At 38.2% G+C, this 19658-nt stretch overlaps 1 protein-coding gene across 1 annotated transcript; it reads right to left on the reverse strand.

Moving 5' to 3' along the window:
* Positions 1–156: 156 nt before the first annotated feature.
* On the reverse strand, positions 157–18470 carry rac2 (Rac family small GTPase 2). Its single transcript, XM_034884974.1, has 7 exons — positions 18200–18470; positions 9911–9982; positions 7899–8016; positions 7478–7540; positions 3604–3763; positions 1914–2047; positions 157–667 (listed from the first exon to the last, which is right to left on the reverse strand). Exons 1-6 carry the CDS (start codon positions 18232–18234, stop codon positions 1917–1919), a joined length of 579 nt encoding a protein of 192 aa, XP_034740865.1. The 5' UTR covers positions 18235–18470; the 3' UTR covers positions 157–667; positions 1914–1916.
* Between the last annotated feature and the right edge of the window lie 1188 nt (positions 18471–19658).

A 19658-nucleotide genomic window follows, 5' to 3' on the forward strand; every position in this document is an offset into this window, starting at 1 on the left:
CAAAAGTCACGTCAACTATACCGAAATAACATTCTCACTGTGTTTTACTTGATAAAATGTCTTTTATTTTGATATCACAACAAATAATACATTTGTTCATAACTTTTAAAATACAACCTTGCTCAGCTCACTGCTCATATGAAAACTACATCCCTGATCCTTGTGTTTTTATTATTGTTCGTGACTGTCAAAACAACAGTTGTGAGACATTATGAACCAATATTATAGCAACACTATCTTTGCAAGAACAAATGTCGTTTGAAGTTGCACAAAAGCATCTGGATGTATTGTTGGCCGCAAAACGGCAGTGAGACGCAGTCTGGTCTGAAGGAATGTTGGTACATGGAAACATACTATAGTAGCTCTCTTGTGATCATGGTCTTACATTAAAGTCAACAGAGCAAATCTATAGTGTGAACTTGGCAGTACAAAATCGTGCCTGATACAGCATCTATAATGCATTTTGAAAAAAAACTGTCTCAGCATATGCAGCACAGAAAGGTTTGGTGCCATTTTATTATAACTGCAAAAGCATTATTTGTTTTAACCAGTGGAAATCTAGTTGTAGTTTTCTATTAGAAACATAACAGAACTTTCAAAATGTCTTCTTTAACGAGGGCTCATCAATCTGAATCTCTTTCTCTGTTCTTTCTGGTCCAGCATGAATCTAAAATAATGAAGATCACATGCATTAGTAACAACTTCATGAACACTCACACAGGTTGAAATGACACCTCCCTGCTTTCTTATGAAGACCAAAAATGATTATTTCCCCCAACTAAGAAGTGACCCATTACTCCAAATGCAATTTTGTATAAGTAATTTCTCTTTCACATGTTGTCAAATTGTTTTTGTACCTTGGCATATTAAAATCCCCACGGGATACTATCAATTCTTCAATAATTACCGCAAACTACAAAAGGCAGGAGCTCAAAATGGATGGACTTTTTTGGGGTTGTATCTATCTCTGCGGGAACAGCCTTGGAACGTTACTGCTGTATTTTCCAGCAGACTGCGTTATGTGGCCGTCCTCCTCGTTGCAAATTGGAAATCTGCCCTGTGGGTTAGTAGTGAAATTACTTTAGAAAGATTGGACTCTGTGCATAATCAACTGTTTCTAATTATTTCTGTCTATGTCTGGTGTGTCTCTTTATGTCTTGCTTCTCTTTGGCTGGTTTTTCTTCTTTTTGTAAAGTGTGTGAAACCAACAGCTTGTTAAACCAAACAATGATATAGTTTGTTAAAGTCTACTCTTTAAAGGTGCTCTGAGCGATGTCACGCGTGTTTTAGGCTACAACATTTGTTGTCACATACAGCAAACATCTCCTCACTATCTGATAGCTGATTGTCCCCTGAACACAGTGTAAAAAAAGCGGTCTCTGTAGACACCCCGGGGTCTACAAACGACAACAGAAATAAACTGGTGTTCCATTATAAAATAGCGTTTCAGCATTCCAGCCAATAACAAAAAAGAAGGATTTTAGGGTGGGGTTCGGAGGTTAGTGTGGGGAAGTCCGGAAGGTGGGGGGGTTGGGGACGGGAATTCTTCCATCATCATTTTTATGTCCACTAGAGGGCTCCGTCAAACTAAATAAATACAAATGTGGGTTGTAATTGCTGTTTGTACAAATGTTTATTAGGGGAGGACAGTCTCTGTAAAACTGTATGTTTGGGAAAGTAGAAGCCTTTGAATCATCCATTAGGGATCATTAGCCAACTCTTGCTGCACCGTACGTGATCTAGATTCCTCAGAAGTTGAAGACTTACTATCCAGGAAAAGCAAACTACTGAATGACTCATTGTGACCCCTTCTTCTGGCCCTCATTTTTTTACTACATTTTACTAAATCATCACTCCTTTCTTCTCTCTCTTTCTTTGAGCATTCTCTCCTTCCTTGTCAAGGTCAGACTTACCATTTACAGCAGGGTGCAGCCCTTCTTCTTTACCTTAGTGGGCTGGGGGCAGAGCACAGCTCGGATGGCCTCATCAAACACCGTCTTAAGACCGCGTTGGGTCAAAGCCGAGCACTCCAGGTACTTCACTGAATCTGCACATACAACAAAGGACACACAGTCAATCACATCAATAAAACAATACGTAAACGAAAGAATATGAAAGAAGTAGGCAGAATAAAACAAGCATTGATTGTAAGCCTGCACATTAAACCTGTAATGTATGTATGTATTTAACATTTCCTCCAAACCATAGGAAAACTTAAATTGTTTTTCAACGCATCATATAGTACAAAAACAAATGCACAACTATTTGTATGATTTCTTACAAAGTTACGGCAACTGATCCCTGGTCACATGACGGCCATTCACAGTCAAGTGTTGCGACCTTTACAGTTAAATTTAGCCAATAAAAGGTTACTTTGAGCCAGGTACAGTGCACTGTGATGTTGCGGTATTTTCAGCGGCCATTGGGGTTGAGTTTAGCCGACAAACGGTACCTGTCTTAACGACAGTTACGTTTAGGCACCAAAAAGACTAGTTGCAATTACAAACAAGATTATAGTTTGGGTTAAAAAATAAGTGGTACTCTTGTGGTGGCAGGAAATCCGACCCACAAAAAGTGTTTCCCGTCCCCGTACATTAACATTACGATTGCAGTTTTAAACACGTTGTAAAACATTCACTGATTAATTAAGTTTTGGTCAAAAAATACTTGGTTAGTGTTAATGAAAAACAGAAAAAGACATTTACCAGAAAATCAACAAAAACATACAGAAAAGGCAAACATAAAGATTAGGGAATAAAATATTAAATTAAAACAGGTTGACAACCTGTAGGGGGACCAAAGAGAGAAAAGCGACATTGTTTTACTTTAAACGATTTAAATTTATTTAAATCTTCATCCTACATCTAAGCCATGTTTTTTGCTATATCTTTCCAAGCTGCAAAGAAAATAATTCCCCTTATTTCATTATGTATTTCATCTGATAACAATCCATATTTAATTTTCTTTTAACTCTGTTTTGGTCACCAACTCCTGAGAAAAACATAGGGGTGTTTAGATGTTTTAAATGCAGCATTTAGTTTAGATTGGTCCCGGGTAGGTGTAGCCACTCATCAGAGCTTTGTGAAGAGAAACAGTTGCCTGCTACAACAGGACACATGGTTAATGAGAGCCATGAGACTAAACCTAAACAGTATAATCTTGAGCAATTAAGCTTAAAATATTTGCTGAAAGATGCCAAAACGCAGTCACACTAGGGACTCATTGATCATAACATGTGGATGCAATCCTTTGGTACACTCGTGTGATGGTTGTCATGGTATTCTTTCTCTTGAAGCTGACAATACTTGTGTTTTATGACTGAATAACATCACATAGGCTACTTTTGTCTCTCAGAAAGGATGCTAGTTGATTATAATGTATCCAATCATTCATGCTTTTACTTTCAGTAAACTCAATAGACCACCACACTGAATGCAGTAATCACAGAACGCACATCATAGGTTCACGATTATATTACATTTTATATTTTCATTTATCTATAACACAGAAGCATAGGTAATAGCACGTGTTGTTTCATTAACCAAGGAGGCAACAAATGTCTCTTCATGCAAGACCTTAGAAAACCCCATGAGCAACACCCACCGATCTCTTTAGCCAGAGCCAGGCCCTGAGGGTAAGTGATTGGTGCTAGCTTCTTTTCCTTCAGCTTCTCAATGGTGTCCTTCTCGTCCCTCAGATCCAGCTTGGTGCCCACCAGGATAATAGGTGTGGAGGGGCAGTGATGGCGGACCTCAGGGTACCACTGGAGAGAAATAAAGGAAAACAAAATGAGAAAATGGAAGGGGGGAATCACAAACTGAAAGGATGTGTCGGAGATGAAGAAAATTACTGGGGTGAAGGGGAGACACGGAGGTTGAGGGAGTCAAACTGGTCACTTAAATTGTCATGAAACAAGTGTCAACATGCAATTGACATGCTCTATGAAGGTATGGACTCCACGTTTCAGCCCCAACTTGAAAATAATTTCAGAGCGTGGTTGACGTTTTCATTTTCAGGCCTGTCCTGGCTGCTACCACTCTGCTCTTTCGCAATTTCTCTGAAGATTATAACGTTTGCTCTATCACTCACTCAGGCACCCACTATTCCCTTCTTTTCTAAATGAATTTTCACTGTGACATCTCATCTGCTTCCTAATTCTGAACTTATATCTCAAGTTCTCCTTAGTAACCTTTTCCTCTTGCTCACCACTATTTACCTTTGTTGTCCTCTCTCCATCCGATTACATAAGTGATTCTATCTGCTGAAAGAAGTATTATGTAGATTATGTCTGCGCCTAAAATAATAGTTTAAGTTTTTGAGCTGCCTGGTGGGTTAGGCCGCTCTCAAGCCAGCCTGTTGACATCTGATAATAATTCTGCTGCTTCTTTGAGTCAATTCTTTTGACTTCAAATGTCTCAGCATGTATTGGTGAGCTTTATTTTCTTATGAAGTCTCATTGAATTACGTTTAAGTTTACTACGTACGTTTACATATATGTCTGTGCATTTTTCTTATTTCCTTTTGAAAAGTGCAAAATACAAAACTTCCTCAAATACAAAAACACATCAATCACACATATACTTGAAATAACTATATACATAAATAAATACAAATAACTAATAATACATTGTTCAGGATGTGTAATGCAATAAGAAGGCCCTGTTTTTGCTTTGACACAGCTGCAGCCCTCAAAGGGTTAAAATTGTCTGGTCAAGTTTGGTTTCAATCGATTCGTCTTCTTATTGGCTAAACAGGTAGGCCGGTCACGCAACATTTAATTTTAATTGGTCCTCCCATAAGTCAATCTTTCTCACATCCGGTTACCCTCATCTCTGCGACTTGATTGGCTTTCACAAGGCTTATCTCAGGTTACAGCTGAGGGATTGGCTTATATCACCTGTCAATCAAGTGCTTAGACGTCAGATAACGCACAGGTGTGTTCCCAAACAACGTGGCTACCCCGAGAGAGAAGAGAGAAGCCATGAAAGCACAGAAATTAAAAAATGTTCAGCTTTATTTCCGTTGAAACTCGGACAAAAACTCGAAGATTGTGAGGTGACCAGCTCGTTTTGGATAAAATGGCTTGGATACTCTAATTCAATTGGATTGTTGGGGATGTCTGAAAACAAAGTTGTTGGAGATCCTTCACAGCTGTGAATAATGACATGAGGAAAAAGGTATGGATGCACACTCAACTTTAGATACTAGGCGCAGAATTTTTCTGTTTCTCTTTATATTCTTTGACTTTATAACAGTTGTTTAACTGCTATAAATCATCATATGTGTTGATGTGTGGGCTGAACTTTCAAATGGTGCGCTGCATGAGCATGTTTTATGAAGAGTTAAGGCTTTAAAATCATGAAAACTTTTATAAGTGGAGAAAACTGGGAGTCCACAGCGACGGAAACGTCCCGTCCACGGGACGGTGTCTGGACAGAGACTTGGGAGTTTAGAAAGAAATCAAGACTTGAGACTTGACATGGACTTGCAGACTCCCAAAGGATTGGACTTTTCTTGAGATTTGAAAGCGAAATGATTAAAGTTTCAAGTTTTGACATTGTGGCATTGACTCGTGATTGGACTTGGAATTGCCCGAAAGGACTTGGAACAGGACTTGGAATTACTTGGATTTATTTGAGAATTAACTTGCTTCAGAGTTAACTGACCCAACTATCCAAAGCATTGATATTGACTTGTCTTGAATGACTTGAAACTTGTTTTGGACCTGTCCTAATTAAATTAAGACCAGACTATGACTTGTCTTAAATGGTGCCTTGTTGTCAATATTTCAACCTCTACAAACCAAATAATAGAGCTCTCTGAAACTGATGAAGGAAGGAATGTGATTGGCTGAAGAAAAGTGTTGAAAATACCCCAAATCATAAAAGGATTGCCCTGGGACGAATAAGCCACAGTTTATGTTACCCCTTGTGTTGACTTCCCGTCAACCATGGAGAAAAAAACTATTGCTTTTTTATGATATTTTTAATGTTGACATTTTCAGCGCTTTTTTTTTCAGGCCCATTTTTTGTGATAAAAAACTAAAAAACTAACTGAAAACAGGTCAATTTGACACAAGGACAACATGAGAGTTAAAAGTGACTAAATAACATTTGTTTGCTTAGTCAAAATACGGTCAGTCTAACAAGTTAAGCTCATACGGTACAAGGGCAGAATGCATTTAAGTGCCATTATTGTACATAAAGATAATGCAGTTTGTACTTTCAGCCAAATACAGCCTCTTTTCTGGGTGTAAAAGCATAACTTAACCCCTCTTTCTGATACTGAAGTCTCATAATTTTTTTTTTCACCAAAACCCTGTCATCCTTTTTTAATTTCCTCCATACCAACTGATCTAGCAGAAACCATGCTTATGGTACATCTCATGTCCCTTGTTACTATGGTGACTCTCATGGGATTAAAAAAGAAGAGCATAGCACAAGCGGAGGAAATCTAATCATTATTTCCTTTGTTATGTTGTGTTGATGTTCTTATAGGATATTTATAGGGTCAAGGAGCAGAGTCTCGGTTTTTGTTGCGAAGAGAACATGAAAACGCTAAAAAACAGACTGCTCTTGTTATGAGAGCACAATCACAATCCTACACAATCTGGTGTTCATATGTCAAGATTAAAAGGCTGAATGATTAACAGACAAGACCCTGAATAAAATTAAGCAGAAATAGAAGGTGGATGAATGGATAGATGGAAATCTAAAATCTAGAGATAAAAAGATTAGTATGCCATTTATCAAGCAAAACACCAGACATTCTTTGGTTCCAGTTTCTCCAATGTGAGGATGTGCTGCTTATCTGTTTATATAATTATTCTAATAGAATAATCATGCTTTTGTTAAATTAATTTCTATAATAATTAAAATAAGGCAAAAAGTTGCATTTTAGATCATTTTTTCAAAAGCACCAACCTCAATAACTTAATCTATAGTCCACAGACCATGGCAACAGACATGTCCCAGCCGCGTGCGTTACTTTTTAGTGTCCCCTGGTTGTGAGCATCTTGAAGAGCTGTGAATGTGTTGTCAAATTAGTGAAAATGTTTTGTCGATGATTTGTTTGTGTTGTGTCTACTTGCATGTGTTTTCCTAATTTGCAGCGTATTGATCTCCCTGGGCCACCACATCTTTGGCATACTAAAGTCTTCACCATCACTGTTCATGAACGTTAGAGCCCAGAGTCTAATTCTCTGTCTAAAAAAAGACAGAGAATTATCTTGTTTTTTTCACACATACACATTCAAACCATGTCCCATCCATGTTATTCAGCAAGTGTGGCAGAAGAGGCAGCAACTAAATCATTGTTTGTTTCTACTAATATACAGTCAAATCATTGAGACTCCTTTATTTTGAAAACTACAAATTATGTTGAATGTATTACTTCAACCTTTTTACATGCCAGATATATATTTAGTTGACAGGTTAAAAAGGTCCAGATAATAACGTACCACAGATATGAGACTCACCTTAGCTCTGACGTTCTCGTAGGACGCTGGGCTCACCAGGGAGAAACAGATCAGGAAAACATCCTGAAGAATCGAAAATGAGATGAGCGAGATATTCCATGATACATTAAATACAGACTGCGTTGTGTGGAGATGATAGGGTTAATTAGCTTTGTAGCAACTCACTTGGCAATGGCTTGAATGTAATGGGCGTTTATTGATATCAAAAAGTTACACACTGAAGCTTAACTTAACATGCTTATTTTTGCCATGGCTTGAGAAGAAAGTAATTAATGTTTCTAATGAGTTTTAGTAATGACACACACCATTCAGGGATGAGAAAGAAAAATGTGCTCTAGTTTATTAGCATTTCTTTACAGTAACACTTCTTGGGTATTATGGATATAGACTACACAGTGTGTGTGCGTGTGTGTGTGTGTACCGTCTGTGGGTAGGACAGTGGGCGGAGCCTGTCGTAGTCTTCCTGTCCAGCTGTATCCCAGAGGCCCAGGTTGACCGGCTTGCTGTCCACCATCACATTTGCTGAGTAGTTGTCAAACCTGTGGGGAGCGCAGCAGTCAGTCAATCAATCGATCAATCAATCGATCAATCAGTGAGCCGGACTTTCATTCAAGTGATTATTTGAACAATGAATTAGTTTGACCTAGAAATCTCATCCCAAGGTATTGCCATATAATTAAGCACCTTAGAGCTGAGAGGAGAAGATTTTTCCTACAGAAACCTTGAAAAAGGACTAGTTTATTTGGACAGGTGGATTACAATCCTTGGACTAAAAGGAGTACACAAACTTGAATTTAAATTGCTGTGTTGGTTTGCCATAAAAATGCATAATCTATTTGACTTCTGTTGTTTAAACAACAGGGTGTTTTTAAGGAAGTAACCTCTCCAGCGTTCTAGATTATAACGCTAAACTGTGCTGCCCCTGTGTGGTCACACTGGAACACTACAGTCTCATCCAGCAGCTTTTAAATTACTTTCCTTAACTTCCCTTTGGACCTTTTTATATGTACCAGTGGTGGAAGAAGTATTCAGATCATGTACTTAAGGGAAAGTACTAATACCACACTGTAAAAATACTCTGTTACAAGTAAATGTCCTGCATTGACAATGTTACTTAAAGTAAAAGTATCTATGTACTAAGATAAGATAAACACTCCCATTTCAGAAACTGGAAATGATCAAAACAGTTCTGTCAATCAAGTGTTTAATCATCTAATCTTTTCAGCTGAACTTGTAGGCTGTTGTATTGGGTACTAGGTATGTTGGGTAGTTGAATTTATAATATGACATTGTAGTTTAGAAACTACGGTACTTGTGTTTTGTGTGTAACAATCTTAATTTGTAAAGTATCTGTCAGATTAACATAGGGGAGTAAAAAGTACAATATTTCTCTCTGAAATCTCGTTGAATTTTTAAAGACTAAAGAGTTAATTTGCAAACAGCCATTCTTTAAACAAATAAACCAACATCAGTTTGATTGAAGATTTATGAAAACAAATAAAAACTAAGGTAATCTGATTTTGCAAATGAATCTACCTTGACTTGATCGTCTAATTGATCATTTTGTTGCGCAACTTTGATGGACACTCGCAACTAATTCGCGCCACATCAACATCCTGTTTTTGTCTTATATTCAGTCATCTCACGCCATCAGTCATTTAAACACAGCCGCTAGAGACTTTTAATAAAGTGGAAGAGATATATCGCCCATGTTCTTGCCTCTCTTCACAGGTTACAAGTCAGTTTTAGAGTTGAGTTTTTTTTTTTTGAAAACACTGGAAAACATGGACCTAAATCCTGTCTAAAGACTAAAAAGGACATTTAAATTGCTTCTTTCTTTACAAAAAAGGTTTGTATATGGTTGCAATAATATAATAATGTTCTCTTTTCCTATTCCTAAAATATCTTAATTGTTACTGTCATCCTCTTTTAACTCATTGTATCCTTTTTACATTCATCGCAGGATTTTACTTGTCTTTTAGTTAAAGTATGGACATGTACAGTATAATGGACGTTTTGAAGGGGGAATGAAGATGATTATTTATATTGTGAATGTGATGGCAAGGGGAGTAAACATAAAATCAGTGGCTTACTCACAAGCACTGCAACATTAATGTAATTGTTTAACTAGAAAATGGTTTTAATGAACCTTTTTCTTCTCTATTTAACTCAGCTTTTTTCTTTTAGAAAGGAAGTGTCCTTCCTAACTTGCAGGTTGCTGCCAGACAAAACCTGTGTTAGGCAGATGAATGCAACGTGTACGTATGTGTGTATTTTTTACTGTATATGTGTGCCATAAATGTCTCATGTGAGTCATTGCATGCACACCGTTGCATACATACAGTTTTGCTGTAATGTGCAACATGTTAGTTACTCGTACATGTAATTTACCGTCAGAAAGAGAGCATGTGTGTTGGTGTGCTTCATACTCACACTGTAGGAATGTACTCCCCGGGGAAGGCATTGGTTGTGTAGCTGATGAGAAGACATGTTTTACCCACCGCTCTAAATCATACAAGTAAAAACACAGGCAGTGAGACATTATGAACAGACAATATCAATATTTCATTTAGGCTCAAAGAGGCAATCAGAATGAGAGTCAATGACAATGGGCAGGTATTTACTGGTAAACAACAAACATAAGCTTTGTCCCGAGTCCATGCTACATACTTACAGTACATAAAATAAAAAAAATCATCATACTCTTATGGAAGACAGGATGGGAGAGCAGAAATATTTTAATTGGATTTTTTGTATTTTGAGATATTCCTTGAGTTGTTTCTTTATCACCCAAAGCAGAGGTTAGAGAGGATGAGAGATGAGCAGGCAGACTGATCTCCGAGCAATAACCACACATATCAGTATCATAAGCCTCACATGTTTACAAGTGTATCTATTAGTTTTAATACCACATTTTATAATTGAGATTGAAACATTTGAGCCAGTAACATGTTCATTACAGGAGCGCAGTGATGTCTGGCTGCATGCAGGAGATGATCAAACAAGTATCAACTAGTCCTGTTCGTATTTTGTTCCAGAGCATTAACACCAGCACTCGTGGCCTGTCTTCACCAACGCACTGACACACAGAGCAGATCAGAGTCTGCATGAATGTGATTGGAAAGTTATGACTTTTTTTTTTTTTTTTTTTTATAAGTGTCAGGCCGCACACTTCTGGAGCAACTATAGGTTAAGTGTCTTGCCCATGGTCACATCAGCTGATGTATCGCAGTGGGAATTGAACCCATCACCACCCATACATAATGTTTATGTTTTTTTTTTTGTTTTTTTTTTTATTATGTTTTTACACAGCTGTGTATGTAACCTCATACATCATACCTGGACATTTTGGGAAGTGCTCTTTTACCTGTTCATTGTTTCTTTTAAACGGTACATGATAACTGAATAACTGTTTCATTCTTATTTGGTCTTTATTTCCCCCAAAAATGTTTTTGAGCTTTCCCCATATATTTGTATTTATTCACTAACAAGTTTTAAAACACTGCTTAGTCTATTAGCTAAAATTGCAGTCAGCAGTGTTTGAAATTACCTTACATTACATGTCATTTAGCTGATGCTTTTTATCCAAAGCGACATGCAATTGCCACATACTTTATGTCAGAGGTCGCACACCTCTGACTTCCCTGGAAACTGAAGGTTTGCAGTGACAGAAAGACTCAGACTATAGTCCACATGTAACCAAAATGGTGTATGTTCATGTAACATGTAACAACTCCTTTCATTATTTTGGTTTGGCAAACACCTCGTAATGTATAGAGTAAGCTACATTTAAAAACATCGTAACATCTTCACACTACATGTTGCAAAAGTAACAACCTAGCCAAGGCGTAGTATGTGGGCATCGATATGTGGTTGGATCAGTGACATTAAGTACTTACTTTAAATATCTTTATAAAACAGGCCTACCAAGAAAAGGTATAATGCATAACGCCAGTTGTGCCGCCTGGCCATCAAGTGTTTCATTAGATGCGTGATACAAATAGTGTAGGGAAACAATCAAAATTTCTATGTATTTAAGCGCATGCGCACATCTGATCATGCAGTCAGCGCAGATGGCAACAGCATTTACTGTTAATACTAATGCTTCTTGGGAAAAGGCGGGAAATACACTGCAGCCAGTATATTACTGTGAATGTGCGGTAAATACAGTAGTTTTCCAGTATTGTATTTACATTTATTTTACTTTTAAACAGTTAAAGTACAAAGCACTGAATAACCTTGCCCCTCCATACCTCTCTGACCTCCCCCCCCCCCACACACACACACACACACTGGAGGCAGTAATGGTAGTTGTAAGAGTATAGTTGTGGGTAGTGTGGTATGGAATCAAAATGCTGCGGTCCATTCAGAGTCACGGCTATTATTGATGCATGACTCAGGCATCCGAGTCAGAGTCAGTGTGTGAGTTGAGCAAAGAGTCAACATTTTGTCCACTGTTGAAGCTCTTATATATTTTAATGTAAAATATGTGCCACAGACAACGTTGATTCCAGAACCAAGCATTGACGATTTTTTTTTTTGGTGGTGCAACATTATTTTTTTATTGCTAAACCACAGTGGGCACTACTGAAATCACGTGCAAAACCCTAACTACAGTCTGCACAGCAGCAGTTCACATGGACCAAACTCTAGTTCGGTTTTCAAAGCTTGAACACAGTTTTCAAAACTCTACAAAGTTATCCCATGGCTTTAACCACAACCTGCACAACATTGTGGATTTACAGCACTATCTTCACACGCTAACACACTGCTGTCCAAATCACACATTCAAAACATAAGAGAAGAGGTGCCTATCAAACACTGCTGATTGCTGATTTTAGCTGCAAGCCTAAGCAGGTGTCTTGTTTTAGACATGTTAGTGAACATACAGTATATGCTGTTTATATAGAGAAAGCTCAGAAAGCCTTTTTTGTATACAAACACCAAATGAGAATGACAAAATTATACACTGTACCTTTTTGAGAGAAACAGGTAAAAGAGCAAAGATACCAACATGTCCAGGTCAGATGTCTGAGGTATAATACACAACTATAAAACAAATGTGAAAAACACTACCTTTACTATAGTAAAACTGCATGAAACATACTGTTTTTCAGGAAGTAATGGAGGTGAAAGCATTGAAAACCCCACATTGATGTGTATTTAGAGATGATGCAGACATCCAATGTGGTGAAGAAAACTTGTCTCAAAATGCTGGAGAGAGGCAGGATTAATCACACCATTAATACACACTAATCATAAATTACGAGAGACAAAATATTATATATTGAAGCAAACGGATTTTCATTCCTCTTTACCTCATGTGAAAATAATTATATTGTGAAATCTATTTCTTTTCTTTAAAGAAGCTTTTGAGTACTGTGAAGTTGTTCAAATTGTTCAAACTGTAAAAGGTTAGTATTTTCTTTATTGGTGTTTGACACTAGTGTTTTTACTCTTAGTGCGTTCTGACTGACAGTGTGTTATCGCAGTGAGGGTTGTGTATAGTGTTTGGCTGCCCTGAGCCTGTTTTGAGACATATGTTGAGAGTTGTGTTGCTTGGAATGAGTTTTGCAGGAGATGGGAACAGTTTAGCTCAGGTAGCTGTTGGTAGTGCAGAGCGTAGTTAGTTATGCAAATGTAGCCCCAGTTGTGCCCACTGTTGTTTTGCCATCAACAACAACAAAAAACTGTAAAAAGTCCCTCCTACTTAGAAAATCTGTGGGGGCCGTTTTCAGTATTTATAATTTCTCACTGTGTCACTCCATAGAGCACTATATATTTATTTTACTGCATTTTAGGTGTGTGTAAAATGTGTTTTTCTACATTTTTCCCGCATAACACCACAATAGTTTAAAAAAAATAAAAGTGATGTCTTATGCAGAATTGGCAGAAGCATTACTGTTATTAGGATATTTTGATCAGGACTGATACAACCTTCAGCATGGCTAGACCACTGGACATGAGCTGAGAAAATACTCCTACATCTTTCTCTGATTTGAACCCTTTAAAGAGAAGTCGACAAAGAAACTTTTCAAATAAGGACACTTTTTTTTTTTTTTTTTTTTTTTTTTTTAAAGCAGACGAAATACACTACAAACTCATCCATGGTCTACAAAGTGGCAAAGTTGCATTTTAAAGAAAAGGCCAGCCCAGGAACAAGATGAGTCAGTAGTGGTGTGAGCCCCCAGCTGTCAACTAAGAAAAGCTTAGTGTGTGTGTGTTTGTGTGTGAAAACTTCTTCCATCTTAGTGAGGACTAGTGTGTACTTTCAAACTTTAAATTTGATTGGTTGTCAATTCTCCAAAAGGCTGTTTGGGGATTTAGACTTTATGTCTTTTTTTTTTGGTTTTTTTTTTTGGTTAAGGTTTTGGTGAAATGTGAAGATTAGAGTTAGGCATGCCCAATGTTTAAGGTTAGGATTATCGGTTAAGTAGTGTGTCAGCGAAGGCTTTCAGAAGTATAGAAGCGCAAGCTTGTGTATGCTTTGTGGTTGTGCATGAGTCAAAAAGGAACTGATCCGTTTCAGATGCATCAGTTAGTACTGAAAACAGGAACCAGCCAAACTCGGCTATCAAAAAGAGAAAAAATACTTCAACCTCTGATCTGTCACGGGTTCTTTCTTTGTAATCTTGTTTTCCATCAACGTTTCTGTCCTCTTCTGACACCATGCTACGTTATCTGGTTTTAGCTTGGCAAACTCGTCAAAGGAGATTCATCCTTAGTCTGTCCCTGCTTCTTGCTTTACTTCACTCTAATTCGCTTTTCCCATACCTAACTTTTATTTCATCCACTGTATCTTTCTATCTTTTTCTCCTTGTAAATGCCAGCATGTTGGTTTGAATCTCATAAAAGAAACACAAGACATTTCCTATCATTTCCACAGTAAATAGTCAAATGCCTTCAACTAGGCCTACATTGAATCATGCATGTGTTGATTAACTATCACCAGTTTGTTTCCAAGGTTGAAGAAATTGGAAGAAATAGGGTGCAGGAGAGCAAAGCTGTAATGTTGGCAGGGGGGAACATTTTTAACATGTAGATCTTATGTTTGTGCCCTCAAACATTTTATTGTCTTAAGTAGATAGAAATCTTGTCACACCAGAATGCGGAGCAGTGGAATTCATCCATGTGTCATAATGAAACAAGTGGTGCTGGAGGCTGGGAGACATACAGTGACTTCTCGCCATGCCAGTTGGTAAGCTACTTTAGCTGGTGAGCTAAGCATTACCAAGCTAGCCAGTCGGGAACAAGCTAGTCAGTGAAAATTAGTATATTTAAGTAAGATGTAAGAAAAGCTTATGTAGTGTATATATAAGTGGTCTCCAAAATGATTTCTATTTCCTTAGAACTGCATTGTTTACTTCAGTTAGGATTTTATAGGCCTATCAAATTGTCAGTATGTGTATGTGGACATCAATATGTGTACAGGCCACCCATACACCCATCAGGCAAACTCTATGAAGGTCTATTATCAGCAGTCTATTAGCTTGTATTTAGGCTATACAATGACTCGCTGAGTATGAGTCTATATCCTACGTTACACTCCCCGGATTGCTCTACCGCCGCAGGAAATTCCGTCTGATGCATGTGTTTTCCCTTTCCTTCCACCTTCTATGTGTTGGAATTTTAAATTCGGTGGATTAATAAAAACTATTTTTGTACTGCTCCTCATATCGCTGCAGAGTAAATTGAGACAACTAGACTATCTGTCCAATCTGAATTTCTTTTTTTCTTGCACGGCTATTTTGCAGCGGCTCTGTGCGGAGCTTAGCATGACGATTCTGATTGGTTTAAAGAAATGCCATTATACCACAGCACTTTTTCCTCTTGTCCCTGAATGCTCTGTGGTGTAGCCAGAACGTCCTTCAGCGCCTTGGAGGAGGGTCTGGCAAAGCAAGACTACTCACTGAGAGACAGCAGACTTTCCTGCTACCTGAGACCAACTTCCTTTTCATTCTCTCTGTTAACAGAAGCTTTAAATTCCATTTTAAAATCTGGTGCATGGTCACAGACACTTGGTCACACATCATCAGATTTTCTCAAAGACAGTACTATCTCCACATTGTCTACATGGACAAAGTTAATCTTCTATTAAACTAGTGGAACTCAAACTACAGTAAAGTACAGGCTCTTTGCAGTGTGTGCCACATGATGCTACATTAGCTATACCAGAGTCATGAAATAAAACAGCCATGGCAGAAATTAATCATACCAACACCTGCCTCAACTGATTGCTTCTCAGCTCTATGTATGTCATAGCTCATACACTTATTGAACACAGTAAACGCAATCTTATTAGAAGGCAAGGTGCACCGCAGTCTATTTGGACACAGACACACCGTCCCTGGTTTTTGGCTCTGCTGAACCCTGCAGCACCCTGCTATAACATGAACTACTACCATTTTTTTTTTTAGTCACTGTTCCATTATCTTTACTGTGACTTTTATTGCCACTGTTCATCACAGCCCCAACCGGCACCGTCGGACACCACCTACCAAGAGCCTGGGTCTGGCCGAGGTTACTTCCTGAAAGAAAGTTTTCCTCTGCACTTTCACACTAGCTCTTGGGGGAATTACTAGAATTGTTGGGACTTTATAAATTATAGAGTGTGGTCTACTCCATCTTTAAAGTGTCTTGATAGATAACTCTTGTTATGATTTGATATTATAAATAAAATTGAATTGAATTGTCCTGCAGTACTTCAGATTTTAAATGTTACAGTCAAATCACTGACTTTAAGCTTTAGTGGATTATTACAACAAGTACTTGACACAACAATATACAGCGTTGGTTCATGCTATACAAATCACACGAAGGTGTACTCTGATCTGGCACTGCTCTGGTTAAGGTGGTTAGGTTTAAGCAGGGCTGTAGTCAAGACCACCTTAGTCAAGTCCAAGACCAGGACTAGTCGAGTCCAAGTCAAGACCAAGTCCAAAAAGGTTTGAGTCCAAGTCAAGACCAAGTCCAAAAAGGTTTGAGTCCAAGTCAAGACCAAGTCCAAAAAGGTTTGAGTCCGAGTTAATACCGAGTCCAGGACAGAAAAAGGTCTTATGCATGACAGTATCAAGACAATCATTTTGGGTTTCACTTTCCCTCCAATATTATCATCAACATAATAAAGAAACCTGGACTCAGTCAAGACCAAAAGCCATGTTGGGCAAGACCAGTGGCCGAGACCGAGACAAGTCTGAGTCCAAATACTAGCGAGTACAAGACAAGTCTGAGAGCATAGAAAAATGCTCTTGAGTCCAGGACTGGACTCGAGTACCACAGCCCTGGGTTTAGGTGTAATACATACTAGGTTAGGGTTACGATCATGGGGTGGCTGGGGCCCTTAACCCCAACGTTGGTGGATTGATCCCAGACTCCTTTGGCCACATGTCAAAGTTTCCCTGAGACAAGACATTGAACCCAGAGTCGCTCCCCGGACACTGTATGTACAGCTGTCCACTCTTCCTAATACTTGGGATGGGTTAAAACATGCATTCATAGAATTTCACTACATTCTACTGTGTGTATGTGACAATTAAGAAAAAAGTTAGAGCCTTATATTTGGTTTCGGGTTAAAATCATGTGTTAATATTAGTGAAGCTTTGTAGTTATCCATAAGCACTTGGTTGGTGCATTATTGTGGTTATAGTTAAAAAGATACTAGTTGACAGAAACCAGTTGACTGTTGGAAGTTAACTGGAGATAAACAGCTGTCTCCCATGTTGAAGTCCCACATTTTGTGGACTGATCCATCCACCCCGACCTCCCACTCTATAACAATGTCAAAGTAAACCAAAAAAATATAGAATGCCTCACTTCCCAAGAATTTACAGACATCAATCTCTCTTCTTTTCCAGACTTCAATTTTAAATCACGGAGTCACATTCAACACACACCAGGAAGCTCAACACACACAAGGAAATGGAGCTACAGTATGTTAGCTATGTGCTACCTGTAAATGTTAATGTTCTGTAACCTGTTCCTGATCTCAACAGCTGCAGTACTTCCGCTGTACAATATCCGCCATCATGACAACTGGCCTATTTGCCCCACCTTTAAAGATAAGTATTGAAGGTTTTCTGATGTGCTAGTCAACTTCCAAGAGTACAATTCAGTCTGAAGACCTAAGAAATTAAGCAGGTTTTCAAAGGAAAAATAATACACTATATGGTCAACTTAAAAAAAAAAACTCAAAAAAACCCAGCTCTTTTCTTGTTTACTTTTTTCTGTTCTCTGTCTTACTGTCTTACTTTGAGCCACTCTTTTGGGGCATTTCATGGATTTTCATCTAGAGTGAGGAGTGTGTGCTCTGAGCGTGCTGCATTACAGCGTGTTCTTACATGTTGTAGCCTGCGCCCTCCAGCACCCTCGGTGTGAATCAGCGCTGTCAAACACACGCCTAAAGATCTATACGTAACACAGGACAGGCTGTGTTCTTCAACAACTTTAAAAGAACAGTACCCTTAAGTTTGTTTTGTTTTGTTTAAGTAAACACTATATCACACACCCTAATCAGTCCGGAAGTTGCCATAACTGTTAGTCGAGGCTGTTGAGGCCATATGAACATCTTGTACATTACCAATAAATAACCCTAAATTCTTAGCCTAGGGCTAAACGTCCCCACCATGCATCAGCTCGGTTAACACCTCTTGTTTCAAGACACGAAGGCAGCTTAAGTTCAAACAATGTAAATGTATTGTAAAATGAAGTAAAATAATGGCGTACCCATCTCCCACGACCACACATTTGATAGCCTGCATCCTGTTCCGCTCAGTTTCGTCTGTGCTCTTCACTGTGACAGAAACAGAGAAGAAGGTTCAGAGACGCGGATCAGTATGCAACTACAGGAAATTGTTACACACCTCCCTCATTCCCCTCCCTTTGCTGCCTCTTTTTCTTTCTCGGTCTCTGCTTTCTTAATTTTTTGCACCAATCTCTTCTTCTGGTTTTCTTGTGTTTTCCCCTAAACAACAGAACCTGTGCAACCGTTGTTTAAATGTTTTAAAATATAGTAATAATGTGTTGAATGACGTAGAAAAAGACAAGATTGCAATGAGTGAGAAGTGTGAATTGGTGAAGTTTTTTGAAACAAGGAAGCTGCAGTGACAACAGAACAGGGCTTTATTTTAAAACTTCCTCTTATGTTGCAATCATGCATGCACACGCGCACAGGAGGGACGGGCTTTTGTTCTACAGTGAAGGGAAGTTACAGTAAAGTCATAGTCAATCCTCTTTCTTCTTTTTTTTTCCCGCCAGGCCGCAGGAGCAAGGGAACGAAGGAGGCTTCGCCACTCCTTGTGCCACCTGCATGGATGCATGCACTCACCACAATCCAGTCAGAACAGCAAAGATATGTAGAGCACAGATCTGACAAACAATTCCCCTTTTCCATAACAAAAGGAACTTAAAAACTAAGAAAGGTTCCTCTGATTTCCTACCCCAGTTTTTAAATTCATGTCTTCATATTTTGCCACACTGATCTTGCAGTATACGGTAATGAAATATTTAACACGCTTGAACAATACTTCCATCTCTACACTGTTATTAAGACGTATGCAAAAAGAAATTGTACAAAATGTATAAAGAAAACATTTTCTGACCACATGTTCCCATAATGTGTTATAGGTATGTTTATTTGAAGTACATTTAAAAAAACAAAATATCGTAAATGATGGCAAGGACCCCAGGATGACCAATTGCTTGTGGTCGTGACTAATATTCTATGTAAACATATATATGAAAATATGTACACATTCTATTGTTAAACGATAAGAAACTTTAATAATACGTTCATGGGAAAATCTCTAGAAGCTGCAGTAACAACAGCACTGGGCTGTATTTTAAAACTTCCTCTTCTGTTGCAATCAAGCATGCACACACACACACACACACACACACACACACACACAAACGATTTAGATTGATTTAAGTTAAATTACTATTAACTAAGGTTAAAAAAACACTTCTCCACTCACTCATGATCCACTGGAAAAAGCAATATCTTCTGCTTTTTTTACCACTAGATGGCACTTCAGCATCATTTTTTCATGTTTATCGTGTTGAAAACTGAGCATTCAGCAGAAGAGCTAATTAAGAGCTATTAGACCAATTCACATTTGCACCTTACTTTAATCTTTCTTAAATATCCTATCTTCTTGATTAAGATGACTTTAAAAATGCTTCC

Source organism: Etheostoma cragini, chromosome 2, assembly GCF_013103735.1.
Source record: "Etheostoma cragini isolate CJK2018 chromosome 2, CSU_Ecrag_1.0, whole genome shotgun sequence".
In the NCBI taxonomy this organism is placed as follows: Eukaryota; Metazoa; Chordata; class Actinopteri; order Perciformes; family Percidae; genus Etheostoma; species Etheostoma cragini.